This window comes from Oncorhynchus masou, chromosome 29 (assembly GCF_036934945.1).
Source record: "Oncorhynchus masou masou isolate Uvic2021 chromosome 29, UVic_Omas_1.1, whole genome shotgun sequence".
Taxonomy (NCBI): domain Eukaryota; kingdom Metazoa; phylum Chordata; class Actinopteri; order Salmoniformes; family Salmonidae; genus Oncorhynchus; species Oncorhynchus masou.
Genome location: NC_088240.1, coordinates 51,740,893 through 51,762,813, shown reverse-complemented (window position 1 = coordinate 51,762,813; position 21,921 = coordinate 51,740,893). Strand labels below are relative to the sequence as shown.

The following is a 21,921-nucleotide window of genomic DNA, read 5'->3' as shown; positions in this document are numbered from 1 at the left end:
ATATATATATGAGAGCCCTTCCTCTCAGAAAGGTCTGCATTTGTTACCAGTTCCAATCACATGTTGTTGGAACACTTTTGGAGTCGTAACAGAGTGGTTTTGGGGGTGAATTTATTGGACTGATATTTCCCTTTTTGGAATCTTGACAGTGATCTATAGGTCTCAAAGATGCCACATTAACTATTTTCTCCTCCTTTTTTCACTCTACTCTCTGTCTCTATTTTTCCCCTCTCTCTCTCTAGCCCTGTGTCCAGTACTGGCCAGAGCCTGGTCTACAGCAGTATGGGCCAATGGAGGTTGAATTCCTGTCCACGTCAGCTGACGACGACGTCATCACTCGTCTGTTCCGTGTCAAAAACGTGACAAGAGTCAGTCACTAAGAGCATTTATACACACCTGCATGAACACACACGCACACACACAGAGGAGATGCTTTCAACATTATTAAACAACCGTCTCCCTTTTTCAATTTCCTGCTTGTCATTACATTGATGGTCATCTTCCTTTTCTTCCTGCCGGGTTACTAAGGGGGACTTTGAGCGTAATGCATGTCACATCCACAATGTGTGATATTCTAAATGGCTCTAATGTATATTCTCTCCCCCTTTTTATTTGTTCATAAAGCATGTCACACATTTAAATCAAATACCTGACGTAGAGAATCAGGCAGAACTCATGAAATAGGCTACATGTCAATCCCAACTGAATAAGATTACAGCTCTGTTGTCAAAATACAGGGAGTACTGGTGTTGTCAAAGTTCCCCTTAGTATGCCGGCAGGAAGAAAAGGAAGATGCTCAGCAATGCTCCCTCCCTACCTCTGTGAAGAATAATAGAGACTTTGTTTGGTGTGCGTGTGCATGTGTATGCGCATGCATGTGCTTGCTTGTGCGTATGCGTACTTCGTGTGTGTCTTAATTATCTCTGTCTGTCTGTCAGAACGGTAGAAAGAACAAAGTGTGTGTACAATACTGTGTGTGGGTGTGTAAATGAGTAGGTGTGTTGCATCACTGTCAACCAGATTGGCACTTCCATGCAAGGCCTGTCCCTGCTGGTAGGCTGTGTGACAGGAGGTGCCCATAACCACCCTCAGCGTGGCATCCTCCTTTCCCCAATCTACCCCTTCTGTCATCCCTCCTCACCTACACTACATCTCTCCTCCACACTGCACTGTCAAACAGCACCTCACACAACCCGGAACAATGCAACCCACAGATATCATAGTGTGGGGAAATGATGTGTTTGTGTGAAACGAGGGTGTGTGCATGTGTTTGTGTGTGAGAGAGAAATAGGTCCATAGAGAATCTGAAAATCCCACTTCCATGATTGTAACTTCTCCTTGCATCCTATTTGTTTTGCGTTAGTCCAATCTGCATGATTTACAGTGCATCCCTAGCTCCTTACGTGTAGGGCTGGGGGCTGTTATATCTGTCACGTGTGCCCCTGCAGCAGCAGTGATATTGATGCAGGTGCTAGTATGGGCTGTAGCTCTGAGCACACAGGGACATCTCCCTTTCCCATCCCAGGTCTCAGTCTCACCAACAGACTGGCCCTCCTGGAGCTAAGGAGGGCCATCTCACATACACTTATTGACACACATGAACTAGCAACACGCAGGCAGGAGCTCATGCACATACACACACATTCAGGTCTCATGAGCTTCATGTTTTCTTTCTGTCCTTAGCTCCAGGAGGGCCAGCTGGTGGTGTGTCAGTTCCAGTTCCTGCGCTGGTCAGCCTACCGCGACGTGCCCGACTCCAAGAAGGCCTTCCTCAGCCTGCTGGCTCATGTGCACAAGTGGCAGAGGGAGTGTGGAGATGGCCGCACCGTTGTCCACTGCCTGTGAGTTTTCCTGACAATCTGACACACACACAAGTGAAACACATGCACGAACGCAATCACTGACACACAAGCACACACACAGACACAGACATACACAGGTAGCCTAGTGGTTAGAGTGTTGGGCTAGTAACCGAAAGGTTGCTGGATCGAATCCCCGAAATGACAAGGTAAAAATCTGTCATTCTGCCCCTGAGCAAGGCAGTTAACCCACTGTTCCCCGGTAGGCCGCCGTTGTAAATAAGAATTTGTTCTTAACTGACTTGCCTAGTTAAATAAAGGTAAAAAATACACAAACATACACACACAACAGCAGTACTCCAAGCATAGTTAATCTCAGACTGGAGGTCAGCTTGGCCTTCACCTAATCAAACACCAGCCATCAACATAGCTAACACCCAATCACAGACAATGAAGTAGGTGTTACCTCTTGATAAACACCAGTTCATAATGCTCAAAGCCAATCAGGTACCAGCCTTCAGGAACGCACCTGCCCAATCAACAACTACAGACCAACAACTACAGACCAACCCTCAGGACATACACCAATCAGTGTAAGAGGTGGTTTGAGCAGTAAGCATGACGCCACATGGCTTCTTGGCTGCATTGCACTGTACTCTCCTCAGGACCTGACTGAATATGGAGCCTTATGCACATTGCTGAACCATGACACGTGCGCCTCCACCACCACAGTCCAAAAACACATCACTCAGTGCTGTCACACAGCATTACCCACTGCAACCGCGAAAGAGATTATGGCGATGAAATCAATTATATCTTAATACAGAATGTGCCGGCTCTCACGATAGTAAATTCCAGGCTGCCAAACTGCTGACGCCGATTGATTACCTTAATATTGCCCATATTGGCTGCCGTGGCGACTGGGCGCCTGCCTTCCCAGGGTGCATGTCAGGAATGAGAATGCGGCCTCGCCTCCTTTGTTTATTAATGTTCCTTTAGCTTATGATGATAACCCAGACCGTCTAGCGCCACAAAATGCCACACACAACAAGCTTACTGGACCCTGTCCTCGCATTTCAAGGCCGCGTCGAGACAATGACTTATCAGTGACTGCTCAGATAATCCCTACCATTTTGTTGCTGAGCTGTTGTAGTGCTACTGCAAATGTACATTTTCCCAGAGTTGTTCACATTCATAATGTAAGTAACCTAATTTATGTTCCTCTAAATGCCTCTGTCAAAACAACAGCTATTCTCAGCAGTAAGCAATGTGCCTATGAACCTAAGTTATACTGTTAACACTGAGACGTTTTGTCCTAGTAAGAAGCGAGTAGTAGTAGTTCACCCTGCACTATCAGCTCAAATGTAAATAGCACTGTCATGTCTACCATGTCTCCCAGTAAAGCAATAAAAACAATCAAGAATCCCAGAAAAGTGCTACAAATAGACTACATTAACATATGTAGCCTAAGAAACAAGGTTCATGAATTCGATAACTTGCTAGCCAGTATATGAATGCTTTCTGTTGCTAGCTCTGAAACTCACTTAGATAATTTATTTGATGATACAGTTGTAGCAATATATGGTTATAACATCTACAGAAGAGTCAGGAATGCCAACGGAGGATATATTGCTGTTTATATTCAGAGTCATATTCCTGTAATGCTTAGAGGATCTCATGTCAAATGTTGTTGAAGTAATATGGCTCAGTGTTCACCTGCCTCACCTAAAGCCTATTCTTGTGGGAAGTTTCTATAGACCTCCAAGTGCTAACAGTCAGTATCTGGATGATATGTGTGAAATGCTTGATAATGTAGGTGACATCAATAGGGGTATGTTCTGGGTGGCCTAAATATTGACTGGCTTTCATCAAACTCAAGAAAAAGCTTCAAACTGTAACCAGTGTCTGCAAACTGGTTCAGGTTATCAGTCATCCTACCAGGGTATTTACAAACAGAACAGGAACTAAATCATACACTTGTATTGACCACATCTTTACTAATGCTGCAGAAATCTGCTCTTAAGCAGTATCCAAACCCATCTGATGTAGTGATCATAATACAGTGGGGCAAAAAAGTATTTAGTCAGCCACCAATTGTGCAAGTTCTTCCACTTAAAAAGATGAGAGAGGCCTGTAATTTTCATCATAGGTACACTTCAACTATGACAGGCAAAATGAGAAAAAAAATCCAGAAAATAACATTGTAGGATTTTTAATGAATTTATTTGCAAATTATGGTGGAAAATAAGTATTTAGTCAATAACAAATGTTTATCTCAATACTTTGTTATTATACCCTTTGTTGGCAATGACAGAGGTCAAACGTTTTCTGTAAGGTTTTCACACACTGTTGCTGGTATTTTGGCCCATTCCTCCATGCAGATCTCCTCTAGAGCAGTGATGTTTTGGGGCTGTTGCTGGGTAACACGAACTTTCAACTCCCTCCAAAGATTTTCTATGGGGTTGAGAAGCCTTACGAAGCCACTCCTTCGTGGCCCGGGCGGTGTGTTTGTGATCATTGTCATGCTGAAAGACCCAGCCACGTTTCGTCTTCAATGCCCTTGCTGATGGAAAGAGGTTTTCACTCAAAATCTCACGATACATGGCCCCATGCATTCTTTCCTTTACACGGATCAGTCGTCCTGGTCCCTTTACAGAAAAACAGCCCCAAAGCATGATGTCTCCACCCCCATGCTTCACAGTAGGTATGGTGTTCTTTGGATTCAACTCAGCATTCTTTGTCCTCCAAACACGACGAGTTGAGTGTTTACCAAAAAGTTATATTTTGGGTTCATCTGACCATATGACATTCTCCCAATGTTCTTCTGGATCATCCAAATGCTCTCTAGCAAACTTCAGACGGGCCTGGACATGTACTGGCTTAAGCAGGGGGACACGTCTGGCACTGCAGGATTTGAGTCCCTGGCGGCGTAGTGTGTTACTGATGGTAGGCTTTGTTACTTTGGTCCCAGCTCTCTGCAGGTCATTCACTAGGTCTCCACGTGTGGTTCTTGGATTTTTGCTCACCATTCTTGTGATCATTTTGACCCCATGGGGTGAGATCTGCGTGGAGCCCCAGATCGGGGGAGATTATCAGTGGTCTTGTATGTCTTCCATTTCCTAATAATTGCTCCCGCAGTTGATTTCTTCAAACCAAGCTGCTTACCTATTGCAGATTCAGTCTTCCCAGCCTGGTGCAGGTCTACAATTTTGTTTCTGGTGTCCTTTGACAGCTCTTTGGTCTTTTCCATAGTGGAGTTTGGAGTGTGACTGTTTGAGGTTGTGGACAGGTGTCTTTTATACTCATAGCAAGTTCAAACAGGTGCCATTAATATAGGTAACGAGTGGAGGACAGAGGAGCCTCTTAAAGAATAAGTTACAGGTCTGTGAAAGCCAGACAACATGCTTGTTTGTAGGTGACCAAATACTTATTTTCCACCATAATTTTCAAATAAATTCATTAAAAATCCTAAAATGTGATTTTTTGGATTTTTTTCCCTCATTTTGTCTGTAATAGTTGAAGTGTACCTATGATGAACATTACAGGCCTCTCTCATCTTTTTAAGTGGGAGAACTTGCATAATTGGTGGCTGACAAAATACTTTTTTGCCCCACTCTATCTACCACTATCGGTCCAGTATTCCTGCACATTGTTAATATGGTACTGGAACTGACTGACCCTGTAGATATGTAGTATGCTTACTTTCTCGTGTTCTTCTTATTTCTTATTTTTCATGTGTTTTTGTTCTACCTTGTGTTATTTTTAGGATTGCATTGTTATTGATTACTGTATTGTTGGGTTTAGCGCTCGCAAGATAAAAATTTCACTGTACTTGTGCACGTGAAATTAAAACTTGAAACTCAAATGGGGGGATGCGTGTGGGCCTATTCCAGTATGAAATGCAGTACTTTGAAATGTGAATCCTTGAATCAATGCTGCTGCTCTTATAGTAGAGTCAGTAGACAGTACCATTTGGAGGGCTAAGAGAGGAAATTAATGCATGTGGGAACACACCTGGTGCTCCTCTGTCCTAATCAGAATCAAATAAATGAAAATAAGAATTTGTTCTTAACTGACTTGCCTAGTAAAATAAAGGTAAAATTTAAAAAATTTAAATAAAGTACTAGCATGTTTTTCTAAAATTCTAGAAAAATTTGTGTATTAGAGAATGTCAACACTGTATTCTATATGAGCAGCAATATGTTTTTTTTTAATTATTCCACAGAAATGGCTCTTTTGCATCTTGTGGATACAATCATGTGTGGAACAGAAATGAATACACTCTTGGTATTTTTTTAGATTTATCATAAGTTTTTGACATGGTTGACATGAAAATTGCATTATCATGGTTTTCATGATTATACACTACATGACATAAAGTGTGTGGACACCTGCTTGTTGAACGCCTCATTCCACAATCATTCGCGTTGGTCATGGGAGTTGGTCCCGACCTTTGTTATATCAGCTTTGACTCTTCTGGTAAGGCTTTCCATTAGATGTTGGAACATTGCTGCGGGGACTTGCTTCCATTGAGAATGAGTGAGGTCGGGCACTTATGTTGGGCGATGAAGCCTGGCTCGCAACCTGCATTCCAATTCATCCCAAAGGTGTTCGATGGGGTTGAGGTCAGGGCTCTGTGCAGGCCAGTCAAGTTCTTCCACACCAATCTCGACAAACCATTTCTCTATGGACCTCGCTTTGTGCATGGGGGCATTGTTATGCTGAAACAGGAAAGGGCCTTCCCCAAACTGTTTCCACAAAGTTGTAAGCACAAAATCGTCTATAATGTTATTGTATGCTATAGCGATTTCCCTTCACCATACTGTGTGCGGCTGCTTGGCCATGGAAAGCCATTTCATAAGCTCCCGACGAACAGTTATTGTGCTGACATTGCTTCCAGAGGCAGTTTGGAACTTGGTAGTGAGTGTTGCAACTGAGGACAGACGATTTTTACGCGGTCCCATTCTGTGAACTAACACTTTGCTGCTGAGGTGTTGTTACTCCTAGAAGTTTTCACTTCACAATAACAACACTTACAGTTGACCGGGGCAGCTGACTTCTTGGAAGGTGGCATCCTATGATGGTGCTACGTTGAAAGTCACTGAGCTCTTCAGTAAGCCCATTCTACGGCCAATGTTTGTCTATGGATTTTATACACCTGTCAGCAGTGGGTGGGGCTGAAATGGCCAAATCCACTAATTTGAAGGGGTGTCCACATACTTTTATATATAGTGTACATATAATTGGCTATATAGTTATCTTTTTAATAGAGAACAGTCTGTTTATGCAAACAGCTCTGCAACTACCAAGGCTAAGATATCCTGTGGTGTGCCACAGGGTTTGTTATTCCTAATCTATATCAATGCCCTTGCTGCTGTGTCTTCTACTGTACATCCCATTTTCTTTGCTGACGATACCAATTTGATTTTATCACACTAATTTTGATTCACATATTAATAAAGCCAACTCAGGCATGGCCAAATTTTCTGAAAAAATTATATTTAAATGTAAAAAAAAAAAATCATACTTTATTGTATTCACTAGTAAGAATAAGAAATTAGCCAGAATCCCATTTGGTGGGAATGAAATGGAACAAGTCAGTTCCAGAGTTTTAATTGATGAAAAGTTGTCCTGGAAAGATCGTATTCAATTTGTCTGCAGCAAAGTGATGAAATCTGTTGGTATCATCAGAAAGATTAGTGGTTTGGTTCATCAGGCAAGCTAACTCTATACTATAGCTTAATTTAAACATATCTCATTTATTGTAATATTGTCATTCTTGGTCAGGGAGTCTTGGTGGTTCCAAACTTCATCAATTTAAGGATAATAGAGGCCACTGTGTTCTTGAGGATCTTTAATGCTGCAGAAATGTTTTGGTACCCTTCTCCAGATCTGTGCCTCGACACAGTCATGCGTTGGAGCTCTATGGCTTGATTTTGTTTTATTACTGTGGGACCTTATATAGACAGGAGTGTGCCTTTCCAAATCAGGTGGACTCCAATCAAGTTGTAGAAACATCTCAAGGATGATCAATGGACACAGAATGCACATGAGCTCAATTTCTGAATACTTATATAAATAAGGTATTTCTGTTCTTTTTTTTAACAACACATGTTTTCGCTTTGTCATTATGGGTTATTGTGTGTAGATATGCTTTTATATATTTATATATATTTTAGATTAAGTTTGTAAAGTAGCAAAATGTAGAGAAAGCCATGGGGTTTGAATACTTTCTGACGACATTTTGTCTGCAACAGTAAAGTACATAATTTACACTTTAGCTCCAGTCAGTTTTAGAATGGCTAACTAGCAATAGCCTGGTGCTAAATATCTCAAAAACTCACAGCATCATTTTTGGAACAAATCACTCGCTCAACCCTAAACCTCATTTGGATCTATTATTGAATAATGTGGCTATTGAGCAAGTTGAATAGACTAAACTGCTGGGTGTGACCCTAGATAGCTTTCTATCATGGTCAAAACATATAGAAGCAATGGTTTCTAAAATGGGAAGAGGTCTGTCCATGATAAGGAATTGCTCTGCTTTCTTGATATCTCAGTCAACCAGACAGGTCCTACAGACCCTACTTTTGTCGCACCTGGACTGCTGTCCAATTGTGTGATCGGATGCGGCAAAGAAGTACATGGGAACATTTCACTTTGATGTACACAGAGGGTGAATGTCAATCTTTCCTGGCTCAAAATTGAAGAGAAATTGACTGCATCACTATTGGTTGTTGTGCGAGGTGTTGATCTGTTGAAGGTAGCGATCTGTCTGTTCAAGCAGTTGGCACACAGTTCGGACACTTATTGTTATCACACAAGACATGCAACCAGAGGTCTCTTCACAGTCCAGGATAGAGGCTGGGAAACACACAGTATTAAATAGAGGCATGAAATGAATGGAACTCTCTGCCACCCCAGGTAACTCAAACTTGCAATAAAACCAGATTTAAGAAGAAAAAAAAAGATAAAAGACCTTACGGCACGACGGGATTGTGAAAAGAAGCACAGACATTTGTATGCATTTTGTATTGTATTATGTATGTGATACGTGGTTGGGATATGACTGTGATATGTGATTCTCGCCTGGCTATCTTAAGATGAATGCACTAGCTGTGGGCCACTCTGGATGGGAGCGTCTGCTGAATGGATAAATTGTCATGTAAATGTATTTATATTATGTATTTTATCTGTTATGTTTCCTGTTTGGACCCCAGGAAGAGTAAGGCAGCAGCTAATTGGAGATCCTAATGAATACAAAAATCCTAGCATCTTAACACTGAAGGTTGTGTTTCAACTCCTAACAACTCTTCCCTGTCTTATAGGAGCGGCGGTGGGCGCAGTGGGACATTCTGTGCCAGCACCATCCTGCTGGAGATGATCCAGTACCAGAACATGGTGGACATCTTCTACTCCGTCAAGACGCTCCGCAACTCCAAACCCAACATGGTGGAGTCACTGGTAGGTGCAGTGGAGCTGACCGGCTGCAATTTTGTTTTGCAGTATTTTAGCGATGACTATGAATGTCTGCCTTTGTTTAATCTGATTACTATATCCAGTATTATCAATTATATTTGTATTCAATCAATTAGGGGGGGGGGTGAGGAATTCCGTCCTGGGTTAAGCGCGACGTAAATGGAACGTCTACTTAATTATGTTCCGATGGAAATAACACCGTTCTCCATGCACTCTAATTCACAACTTGATAAGATCTATTGATAAGAGCTAGGTAAATGAGTAATTTGTTTGGATAACGTGATTGTAAATATAAATTAGACTTATTTTAGATCTATTTTATCTTATGATCGCCGGATACAAATGTGAAACCAGTCATATGGCAGCAAACTAAAGCATGTCAACATATCAACTTTCCCAGAGTAAAGTTTATGAAAGGCTGTGCCATTATGCAGAATTTAAATTGAATGTATGGCCTGGCACTTTCGAATGTCATAATTATAGGCTAGCCCGACTTTCTCTGTCTCATGTTAAATTTCAGTATCGACTGTCAGTAGGCCTTAAACCACACATATTCAGCGACCAATAAAATGTTATTTCATTTGATTTACTGTTAGTTCCCTACAGTTGATATAGCCTATATTATTACATTTAATTACATTGTTTTGTTTACCTCCATTTACTTCCTCTGTAAATGCTTCACGGCCGTTCGGTTGTTGCTGAGGATCATTACTAACAGTTGATAATATTTAAAAAAGACATGTAGGCTAATTAAATCCATTATGAAGCAGAGCACAGACCAAGCCAAAGCAGTTTGAACCCGACACATGGCGCAATACTTGGCTTTGTTATCACACAGTTCTAGGGTTAATGCAGGCAACAGACGATATTCTCCCTATTTTAATTCTGTGTACACTAATCTTCCAACATTACCATGGGTTGAAGAACTGAATGTGGCAATTTTCAGAATGAATCAAGCCACTGTTTTCTTTTTTTCGTGCATAAAGGCTCTCCAAACCTGGTTTTATGATTCATAAATACTTTCCTAAACCTAAATAATCTACAAGATCAGTGTCTTTTTTTTATCTACCAATTGGTGCTGAAATGGAGACGAATATGCAAATATTTTAGAAGGCATTCTTTCATTGATCCCTCATATTCTGAACCTGTTTTTTCGATATATTCTAGCCTGTCTACAAAATTCTAACTATACTGAACACAAATCTAAATGCAACATGTGAAGCGTATGTACCATATGCATAAATTCAATTTTTCTCGAAAATGTTGTGTTGTTTACATTCCTGTTAGTGAGCATTTCTCTTTTGCCAAGATTATCCATCCACCTTAAAGGTGTGGCATATCAAGAATCTGATTAAACAGCACGATCACTACACATGTGCATCTTGTGCTGGGGACAATAAAAGGCCACTCGAAAATGTGCTGTTTTGTCACACAGCATAATGCCACAGATGTCTCAAGTTTTGAGGGAGAGTGCAATTGGCATGCTGACTGCAGGAACGTCCACCAGAGCTGTTGCCAGAGAATTTAATATTAATATATGTACCATTAGCCGCCTCCAACGTCATTTTAGAGAATTTGGCAGTATGTCCAACTGCCTCACAATAGCAGACCATGTGTAACCACGGCAGCCCAGGACCTCCACATCCGGCTTCTTTATGTGTGGGATCGTCTGAAACCAGCCATCCGAACAGCTGCTGAAACTGAGGAATATTTCTGTCTGTAATAAAGCCCTTTTGTGGGGAAAAACGTATTCTGATTGGCTGGGCCTGGCTCCCAAGTGGGTGGGCCTACGCCCCTGCCCAGTCATGTGAAATCCATAGATTAGGGTCCCAGGAATTTATTGAAATTGACCGATTTCCTTATGAACTCAGTAAAATCTTAGAAATTGTTGCATGTTGCGTTTATAAATGTTTTTGTTCCGCATAAAAGGAGCACCATATTTAACGGGATGATTTAAGATACTGTAAATGTACTGAAAGCCCTATTGAATGAAAACTCGATGAGAAAATCTGTTGGCCAGCAAGTGGGAGGGTTTTCAGCAATTGAATTACATTTATTCAGTGTGCAAGGTAGCCACACCTGCAGAGCGCGTTACTTGAATGAAAAAGGTAAGTCCGAATACCAAATACTGCGAAGTGGTTGGGAAAGGCATCGGGATCGGGCCCAAGATTAAATTAAATTTCAATTCAAGACTTAAAAAGTTACCATTATTGAAGCTTTTTCAATTGTTAAGTTCCTGAGTTGGAGTTGAAATGTATTTGAGCCTAACCCTACATATCACTACCATTGCTGGTTTATGTAACTAATGCATGTATGTGTGTTTTCTGCAGGACCAGTACCGATTCTGCTATGACCTTATCCTGGAGTACTTGGACTGCATAGAAGATAGCATGAGATAGCAATGTTCCGTAGCTGGTGCATCTCATGGGCTGTGACCGCTGACTGGGTTACATACCCTGTGACCCCCTCAACATATACTTTATTGTTTGGATTAATGGGCCTAAACTGTTGTGAAGGACAACAATAGAAAAAAAGGGGGTAAGTGCTCCTCACTTTTAACCCTTAAATGTAGAGCTGTGGTTTTGTTAATTTTATTGTTGTTGTTGTTTTCATTTCTGATACTTTCAGCTTCGTTTTTGTGCGTTTTTGGTCTTTGCCTCTACTGGAACTCTTTTGTGCGAAATGTTTTATTGTCGTCAATGATGGAGAAACATGAGAGAGTACAAAGTACCTGTGGAGAGGTCGCTCTGCCTTTCATAATTTTCTTCAAACGTGAACGGCCTGGACAGTTTGTCTTGCTAAAAACAGAATTTGACACTCTGCATGAAAGTGTTCCAGGTTTCTCCAAGAGCCACAGCAACTGCAGTGTACTGTGGTGAATACAAGATATCTCTACCACAAACTGCCTTACCGTTCCCTAACACTGGGGAATATATAGTACAACTCAATGGAAGGATTTCAATGGGCTACATGAACAACAATGCTTTGTGTAACACATATGGCAGTGTTATGATAAATAGACGAGTCATTGAGACATAGGATGAAGTACATTTTGATGTGTTTGCCGCTTTTTGTGATGGGCCATCCTGGTATGTCATAAGACTGATCCAATTCCCATCAAAAGGGATGCCTAACCTGTCACTTAATTTAATCGTGCCAATCCCACAGACTGACTTGAATCCTGTCTTCCCACGTGTTCTACTCCTTCATGTTGATACATGTATAGTGCATTCTGAAAGTATTCAGACCCCTTGACTTTTTCCACATTTTATTCTGTTACAGCCTTATTCGAACATGGATCACACAATACCCCATAATGACAAAGCAAAAACAGTAAAAAAAAAATATTTTTGCCAAACGGAAATACCTTATTTTACAGACCCTTTGCTAACATCCTTGGGATGTTTCTACAACTTCATTGGAGTCCACCTGTGATAAATTCAATTGATTAGACATGATTTTGAAAGGCACACACTTGTCTATATAAGGTCCCACAGTTGACTGTGCATTACAGAGCAAAAACCAAGCCATGAGATCAAAGGATTTGTCCGTACAGCTCGCAGACAGGATTGTGTCGAGGCACAGATCTGGGGAAGGGTACCAAAACATTAATGCAGCATTGAAGGTCATCATTCTTAAATGGAAGAAGTTTGGAACCATCAAGACTTTTCCTAGGGCTGGCCGCCCAAACGGGGGAGTAGGGCCTTAGTCTGGGAGGTGACCAAGAACCCAATGGTCACTCTGACAGAGCTCCAGAGTTCCTCGTGGCGATGGGAAAACCTTCCAGAAAGGCCAACCATCTCTGCAGCTTTCCTCCAATCGGGCATCTATGGTAGAGTGGCCAGACGGAAGCCACTCCTCAGTAAAAGGCACATGCCAGCCCGCTTGGAGTTTGTCAAAGGCACCTAAAGACTCTCAGGCCCTGAGAAACAAGATTCTCTGGTCTCATGAAACCAAGATTGAACTCTTTGACCTGAATGCGAAGCGTAGCATCTGGGGGTAACCTGGCACTATCCCTACAGTGAAGCATGGTGGTGGCAGCATATTGCCGTGGGGATGTTTTTCAGTGGCAGGTACTGGGACACTAGCCAGGATCGTGGGAAAGATTAACGGAGCAAAGTACAGAGATTCTTGATGAAATCCTGCTCCAGAGCGTTCACCTCAGACTGGGGTTAAGGTTTAGCTTCCATCAGGACAACGACCCTAACCAAACAGCCAAGACAGCGCAGGAGTGGCTTCTGGGACAAGTCTCTTGATGTTCTTGAGTGGCCCAGCCAGAGCCCTGACTTGAACCCGATCGAACATCTCTGGAGATACCTGAAAATAGCTCTGCAGCTCTGACAGAGCTTGAGAGGCTCTGCAGAGTTGAATGGGAGAAACTCCCCAAATACAGGTGTGCCTAGCTTTTAGCTTCATACATAAGAAGACTCAAGGCTGTAATCGTTGCAAAAGGTGCTTCAACAAAGTACTGAGTAAAGGGTCTGAATACTTATGTAAATGTAATATTTCAGTGTTTTATTTGTAATCAATTTACAAAAACGTCTAAAACCTGTTTTTGCTTTGTCATTATGGTGTATAGTGTTTAGATTGGAGAGGGGGAAAAAACAAATGAATCCCTTTTAGAATAAGGCTGTAACAAAATGTGGAAAAAGTCAGGGGGTCTAAATACTTTCCGAAGGCACTGTATTGGTAAAGCCACTGTTCTAAATGTGGAGGTGTACCCTCCCCAATGCATATCCCCTTATGCAGTGGTCTTGAAAGCAGTGCAGTGCAGTTGTACAGATAGATTTAAGAGGCCGAGTCATTAGAGAAAGATGTACAGTATAAGACATGTCCATTAAAACTGCCACTTTTTCTGTGTCCACTTGTCTATATGGGCAGACCTTGTAGGACATCTATGTTATCTATCATTTGATGTGGTTTGACTCCCAGATAGGAATCCCTAAAGGGAATACAATTGAAGAGATACTCAAATACATTTAAATATAAATTGGACCAAGCTTCATAAATGTGCTCTTACTTTTTATGTACCATAGTGTATTTATCTACCATGTTAGTCAAGTTGATAAGTACTGTACGGTGTATGCCACACATCTAATTTGTCCAATATGTTTTACTGTGCTGGGGACTCCATTGATGTTCACACCATGCTCAGTAGTTATAATTAAATAAACGGGGGGAGTGGAAAACCTGGTTTTCCCCAATCTGGACCTTGTTCCACAATATAGACTGGTGTAGCTAACCCATTAGACCCTGTCTGTATGAAAATACACAGCTCGTATATGCATGTTGGAATGTGTAGCCTATTATATGATCTGTCCTGAGACCCTGATCCCAAATTAAATGAAAAGTGCCCATAACCCATAGAACACTAACATGAAGCAAATCCCCTTTGGGATTTTAAATATAACATTTGGTGGTTAAATCAAGGGTCAGTAAACCAGTATTGCAGTCTCTACTAATGCCCACTAAGTGAGAACATAAGCAGTTTGCTTTTTCTGCAGATGATCTCAGGGTCTTACTGTGCTGTAATGGTGGCGCAAATGTCACTCCTATTGACCAGGAGTTCCTCCTCCTCTAAAAAGCCCTCTCCTGGGGACTGGGACAGTACAATGAGTGGCATTCGCCCCAACCACGGCAGCTAAGACAGACCCAGTCCCTGCTAGTTCTTAAATCTGTGGTCTGGTCAAAGCACCAGCATGGAGGAAGTAGAGAAAGAGACAGTATTCCAGACCCCAACAGGGTCTTAAAAATCTGACAGTTATGCATCTTTTTCATGCAAAACTGGATTAGAAAAATGTTAAGGTTTGCTAGTGCAGTGCTTCCTGGGTTCTGTTGGGCACTTCATGAACAAAAGGCATCATTGCTCGTCTTTGAAATCCCTGGAGTACAAAAGAAAGTGCCTGGACACTTACTTGAGGTTTGAGAGTATATGTGTACATATCGATGTATATTTACTGTAGGTTCTGTGAATAATTCCTATCTGTTTGCCCAGAGTAAAGATGTACAGTAAGTGACCACAAAGCTGAATGTACTTTACCATGACCATCATTCTAGTCCCATCTATACTTGGTTCTAACTTGCATCTTTTGTCCTGATCTTGTCTACATTCTGATTGTGCCCACATTTTGTGACCAGTGTAGATGATCAAAAGACACATTGTGAATCAGATCCTCCTGCCCACCTCAAGAGGTAGTCAGACACAATCTATCTGTAACAGAGAAACCATTTAAATCATAATTATTCATCAATCAAATTTATTTATGATGCCCTATTTACATCAGCCGATGTCACAAAGCGCTGTACAGAAACCCAGCCTAAAACCCCAAACAGCAAGCAATGCAGATATAGTAGCACGGTGGCTAGGGAAAACTCCGGAACCTATAGGAAGAAACCTAGAGAGGAACCAGGCTCTGAGGGGTGCCCATTCCTCTTCTGGCTGGGCCAGTTGAAGATTATAACAGAACATGGCCAAGATGTTCAAACGTTCATTGATGACCAGCACGGTCAGATAATGATAATCACAGTGGTTGGTCAGCAAGTCAGCACCTCAGGAAAAAATCTCAGTTGACTTTTCATAGCCAATCATTCAGAGTTAGAGACAGCAGGTGAGGTAGAGAGTGAGTCCAAAACAGAAGGACCAGGACAAGGTAGGACATCCAGTGAACAGGTCAGGGTTCCATAGCTGCAAGCAGAACAGTTGAAACTGGAGCAGCAGCATGACCAGGTGGACTGGGGACAGCAATGAGTCATCAGGCCAGGTAGCCCTGAGGCATAGTCCTAGAGCTCATGTCCTCCTAATGAAGAGAGAGAGAGAATTAGAGGGAGCATACTTAAATTCACACAGGGCACTGGATAAGACAGGAGAAATACTCCAGATATAACAGAATGACCCTAGCCCCCCAACAAAAACCATTGCAGCATAAATACAGTGGCCCTGTCCGACGATACCCCCCGGACAGGGCCAAACAGTCAAACAGCACAGCCCCCACACCACTAGAGGGATATCTTCAACCACCGACTTACTACCCTGAGACAAGGCCGAATATAACCCACGGAGATGTCCCCCACTTCATGAACCCGAGGGGTGCGCCAACCCGGTCAGGAAGATCACGTAAGTGACTCAACGCACTCAAGTGACGCTTGCCTTTCCGTTCACCTTCACACCCCTGGGCCAGATTACACTCAATCATAGGACCTACTGAAGAGATGAGTATTCAATAAAGAGTTAAAGGGCGAGACCGAGTCTGTGCCTCTCACAAGGATCAGCAGACCATTCCATAAAAATGGAGCTCTATAGGAGAAAGCCCTGCCTCCAGCTGTTTACTTAGAAATTCTAAGGACAGTAAGGAGGCCTGCGTATTGTGACCGTAGCGTACATGTAGGTATGTACGGTAGGACCAAATCATTACGATAGATAGGAGCAAGCCCATGTAATGCTTTGTAGGTTAGGAGTAAAACCTTGAAATCAGCCCTAGCCTTAACTGGAAGACAGCGTAGAGAAGCTAGCACTGGAGTAATATGATAAAAAATGTTGGTTCTAGTCAAGATTCTAGCAGCCGTGTTTAGCACTAACTGAGGTTTATTTAGTGCTTTATCCTAGTAGCCAGAAAGTAGAGCATTGCAGTAGTCTAATCTAGAAGTGACAAAAGAAGGGATACATTTTTCTGCATTTTGGAAAGAAAGTTTTCGATTTTTGCGATGTTACGAAGATCTGTCCTTGAAATATTCTTGACGTCAAAAGAGAGATCAGGGTCCAGAGTAACGCCGAGGTCCATCAAGATTAATTATCAGATCCAACAGAAGACATCTTTGTTTCTTGGGACCTAGAACAAGCATCTCTGTTTTGTCCGAGTTTAAAAGTAAAAAATGTGCCGACATCCACTTCCTTATGTCTGAAACACAGGCTTCCAGGGAGGGCAATTTTGGGGCTTCACCATGTTTCATCGAAATGTACAACTGTGTATCGTCCATATAGCTTTGTTTCCAAATGACATTACCAAGAGGTATATATTGAATAACAATGATGGTCCTAAAACAGAACCTTGAGGAACACCGACATTTACAGTTGATTTGCCAGAAGACAAACCATCCACAGAGAGAAACTGATATCTTTCTGATAGATAAGATCTAAATCAGGCCAAAACGTTTCCGTGTCGACCAATTTGGGTTTCCAATCTCTCTGTGGATGGAATGTGGTAATTGATGGAATCAAAAGAATGTGGTGATCGATGGCATCAAAAGCAGGTCTAGGAGCATGAGGACTGATGCAGAGCCTTGGTCTGACGCTATTAAAAGGTAATTTACCACCTTCACGAGTGCAGTCTCAGGGCTATGATGGGGTCTAAAACCAGACTGAAGCGTTTCATTATAGATTGTTTGTCTTTTGGAAGGCAGTGAGTTGCTGCGCAACAGATTTGTACTTTTTTTTGAGAGGAATGGGTGATTCGATATAGGCCCATTTAGTTTTTAAAAATTTTCTGGGTCATGGTTTGGCTTTTTCAAGAGAGGCTTTATTACTGCCACGTTTAGTGAGTTTGGTACACATCTGGTGGATAGGGAGCCGTTTGTTATGTTCAACATAGGAGGGCCAAGCACAGGAAGCAGCTCTTTCAGTAGTTTAGTTGGAATAGGATCCAGTATGCAGCTTGAAGGTTTAGAGCCAAGACTATTTTCATTAATGTGTCAAGAGATATAGTTTTAAAAAAACTTGAATGTCTCCCTTGATCCTAGGTCCTGGCAGTGTTGTGCAGACTCAGGACAACTGAGCTTTGGAGAGATACAAAGATTTAAAGAGGAGTCCATAATTTGCTTTCTAATGATCATGATCTTTTTGTCAAAGAAGTTCATGAATTTCTCACTGCTAAAGTGAAAGCCATCCCTCTCTAGCTTTCCGACAGTATCAAAAATACATTTTGGATTGTTCTTATTCTCCTCAATTAAGTTGGAAAAATAGGATGATCGAGCAGCACTGCTCTTCGATACTGCACGGTACTGTCTTTCCAAGCGAGTCGGGAAGACTTCCAGTTTGGTGTAGCGCCATTTCCAATCCAATTTTCTGGAAGCTTGCTTCAGAGATCGGGTATTTTCTGTTTACCAGGTAGATTCTTATGACAGATGTTTTTTTGTTTTTGGGGTGCCTCTGCATCTAGGGTATTACGCAAGATTAAATGTAGTTCCTCCGTTAGGTGGTGAACTGATTTTTGTTCTCTGAAGTCCTTGGATAGGTGGAGGGAGTCTGGAAGGGTATCTCAGAGTCTTTGGGTTGTCTGGGAATTTATAGCACAGCTTTTGATGATTGTTGGTTGGGGTCTGAGCAGATTATTTGTTGCAATTGCAAATGTAAGAAAATGGTGGTCCGATAGTCCAGGATTATGAGGAAAAACATTAAGATCCACAATATTTATTCCACAGGAAAGCCTTTTGGAGTGGGTCTGTGGACCTTTCCATGTGAATATTACCTGCCATGACAACAAAGTCCAATAAGAATTCAGGGAACTCAGTGAGGAACGCTGTATACAGCCCAGGAGGCCTGTAAATAGTAGCTATAAAAAGTGATTGAGCAGGCTGCATAGATTTCATGACTTGAAGCTCAAAGGACAAAAACACACATTTTCTTTTTGTATATTGAAATTGGTAAATATTAGCAACACCTCCGCCTTTGTGGGATGTGCGGAGGATATGGTCACTAGTGTAACCAGGAGGAGAGGCCTCATTTAACACAGTAAATTCATCAGGAACAAGCCATGTTTCAGTCAGGCCAATCACATCAAGATTATGATCAGTGGTTAGTTCATTGGCTATAACTTCCTTGGAAGTGAGGGGTCTAAGTAGCCCATTTTTGAGATGAGATATCACAATCTCTTTCAATAATGACAGGAATGGAGGAGGTCTTTAATTCCAGTGAGATTGCTAAGGCGAACACCACCATGTTTAGTTTTACCCAGCCTAGATCGAGGCACAGACACAGTCTCAATGGGGATAGCTGAGCTGACTACACTGACTATGCTAGTGACTGACTCCAGTAAGCTGGCAGGGTGGCTAACAGCCTGCTGTCTGGCCTGCACCCTATCTCATTGTGGAGTTAGAGCCCTGTTCATAGATAAGAGGAGAGCACCCCTCCAGCTAGGATGGAGTCAGTCACTTCTCAGCAGGCCAGGCTTGGTCCTGTTTGTGGGTCCTGTTTGTGAGTCCCAGAAAGAGGGCCAATTATCTAAAAATTCTTTTGGGAGGGACAAACAGTTTTCAACCAGTTTTCAACCAGCGATTGAGTTGTGAGACCCTGCTGTAGAGCTCATCACTCCCCCTAACTGGGAGGGGGCCAGAGACAATTACTCGATGCCGACACATCTTTCTAGCTGATTTACACGCTGAAGCTATGTTGTGCTTGGTGACCTGTAACTGTTTCATCCTAACATAATTGGTGCCGACGTGGATAACAATATCCCTATACTCACCGGTTTTAGCCTTAGTCAGCACCATCTTCAGATTAGCCTTAACGTCGGTAGCCCTGCACCCTGGTAAACAGTGTTTGATTTCTGGATGATTATTTTTTAAGTTTAATACTGCAGGTCATGGAGTCGCCAATGACTTGGGTGTTCAATTTGTTAGAGCTAATGGTGGTAGGCTTCGGCGTCTCAGACCCCGTAACCGGTGGAGGAGAGACAAAAGAAGACTCGGACTCTGACTCGGACTCGTTGATTAATGGGGAGAACCGGTTGAAAGTTTCTGTCGGCTGAATGAGCGACACCGGTTGAGCATTCCTACAGCATTTCCTTCCAGAAGCCATGAGAAAATTGTCGAGCTGCCGGGATTGTGTGAGGGGATTTATGCTACAATCTGTATTTATTGGTGGCACAGAAGCTGTTTCATACTTTCCTACACTTAAATTACCCTTGCCTAACGATTGCGTCTGAAGCTGGGCTTGCAGCACGGCTATCCTCACCGTTCTCCTGTATATAAGAAGGCATCATGTTAATGTTACTGCTTAGCTTCGGCTGGTGGAAGTTGTGTAGAACCATGTTCAGATAAAGTGTCTTGGGTGAAAAAAGTCAAGCGAGGGGAAAAAAATATATATAAAACGGCAATTAAAAAGTAAAAAACGTAAACAAATCTTTGACAAGTGGCACTATTGACTGATTACATAAATATGTCTTACGTGCCCAATAAATAATTATATTTTGAAAGAATAGCTGTGAAATAATTAGCATAAAGGAAGGGACTGTTCACAGTGCAGACACAGTGGACAGATAAGACACATTTTATTTGATTTCTGCATTGTTGGGGTTAGAGCTTGCAAGAAATGCATTTCACTGTACTTGAAACTTTTAATACCATGTGTAGACACATTTATGGATGTGTGGGTACAATCAGAATGTAGACAAGATCAGGACAAATGACCTATTTTAACACCAGGTATAAACTGGGTCTATGAGTTTAATGCAGTCAGATTATTTGCCACATTTTGCCAACGATTGTGGGCATTTTTCTCTGAGTGCCATTCCAAAGCCCCTTCTTCTAAAAAAACATGCCTCTGACCATTAACGCATGTGTGAATACAAATGTTCAAATCAGTTTGCCTTTTTCTTCCACTTCAAAGACATTCTCATTTGTGTTACTTGGTGCTCTATTCAATCTGTAAAGCTGAAGCATTACAGATTCCGCCATAGAAATGTAAAGGTAATTTCCAAATTCTGCCGACATTTACCGACGTTTATCATGAATGCAGTCTCTACTAAAGCAGGAACATTACCTTTAAATTTAAATCACGCTGTAAAGTTGAATTTCACAGAGCAGATTGAATAGAGCCTTTGATTATAATTCTGATCTGCATCATTACTGTGTATTTCCACATAGCTGTCACAGTGTGAACTGAACGCAATTGACTTTTACTTTTTCAAAGCTCTCATCATGCTTTTGTAACGACAGTAATTGCTTGAGTGGGCCGCCTCCATTCGTTCCTTCTTGAGTGTTTTTGTATAATATTGGAACAAGAGTACTGTGTTTCTGACCATGTATTTGTGGGGCAGGGTGTGTATGTAAAAAGAGAGAGAGGGAGGCAAAGGAAAGGAAATATATTTGGCGGGTGGGAGTGGGTTTTTGTTCTGAAGAATAACAACCATCAACAATAAAAATGTATTGAGACAAAGGGCTACTTGTATCTTTGTGGTAAGTGTTTCCCATCATCTGGTATGACTTTACAGTCGTGTAAAGACAAATGATGATGTCATTCACTGCACTGTATAGTCTACTGTCCACTCAGCTCCAATGGCAAAGCATCTGTCTGCTTATGATGTTCTCCTCTCTGAAATGTACAGCACTGCAAATACTCTGTGGTTTTATTATGGTCTTGTCAGCAGGAGTGGAGAGAGCTGACAGCTGGAGAATGACTTCCTGTCTGTCTGTAGGGCCTTGACCCACTGTGGTTTCTACATACGGATGTGGTCGTCTGTTAGCATCAGTGGCACTGGATCAGATGACATCCGATCTCTCTCCCTTTCAAATGTTTTCACTCTTCCCATATTTTTCCCAATAAGTATCCTACCCACCCCGTCTCTTTGTCGTCATACCATTCTTCTCTCTCTCTGTGTCCTCAACTCTCCCTCTGTCCTAATCTCACCCTCTACTCTCTCTCTTGCCTGCC

The 21,921-nt window shown here is 42.0% G+C and overlaps 1 protein-coding gene across 5 annotated transcripts in view; it reads left to right on the top strand.

Annotated features, from left to right (window-relative positions):
* The window catches only part of ptprub (protein tyrosine phosphatase receptor type Ub), a 374,285-nt gene extending 352,859 nt beyond the window's left edge, over positions 1-21,426 (top strand). For all 5 annotated transcript variants that reach the window (XM_064945224.1, XM_064945228.1, XM_064945226.1 and 2 more), the window contains 4 exons: positions 243-368; positions 1,684-1,841; positions 9,128-9,263; positions 11,609-21,426. In XM_064945224.1, coding sequence (XP_064801296.1) covers positions 243-368; positions 1,684-1,841; positions 9,128-9,263; positions 11,609-11,677 — 489 coding nt within the window. In that variant the 3' untranslated portion in view covers positions 11,678-21,426. The remainder of the gene's footprint in view (positions 1-242; positions 369-1,683; positions 1,842-9,127; positions 9,264-11,608) is intronic.
* Positions 21,427-21,921: the final 495 nt, after the last annotated feature.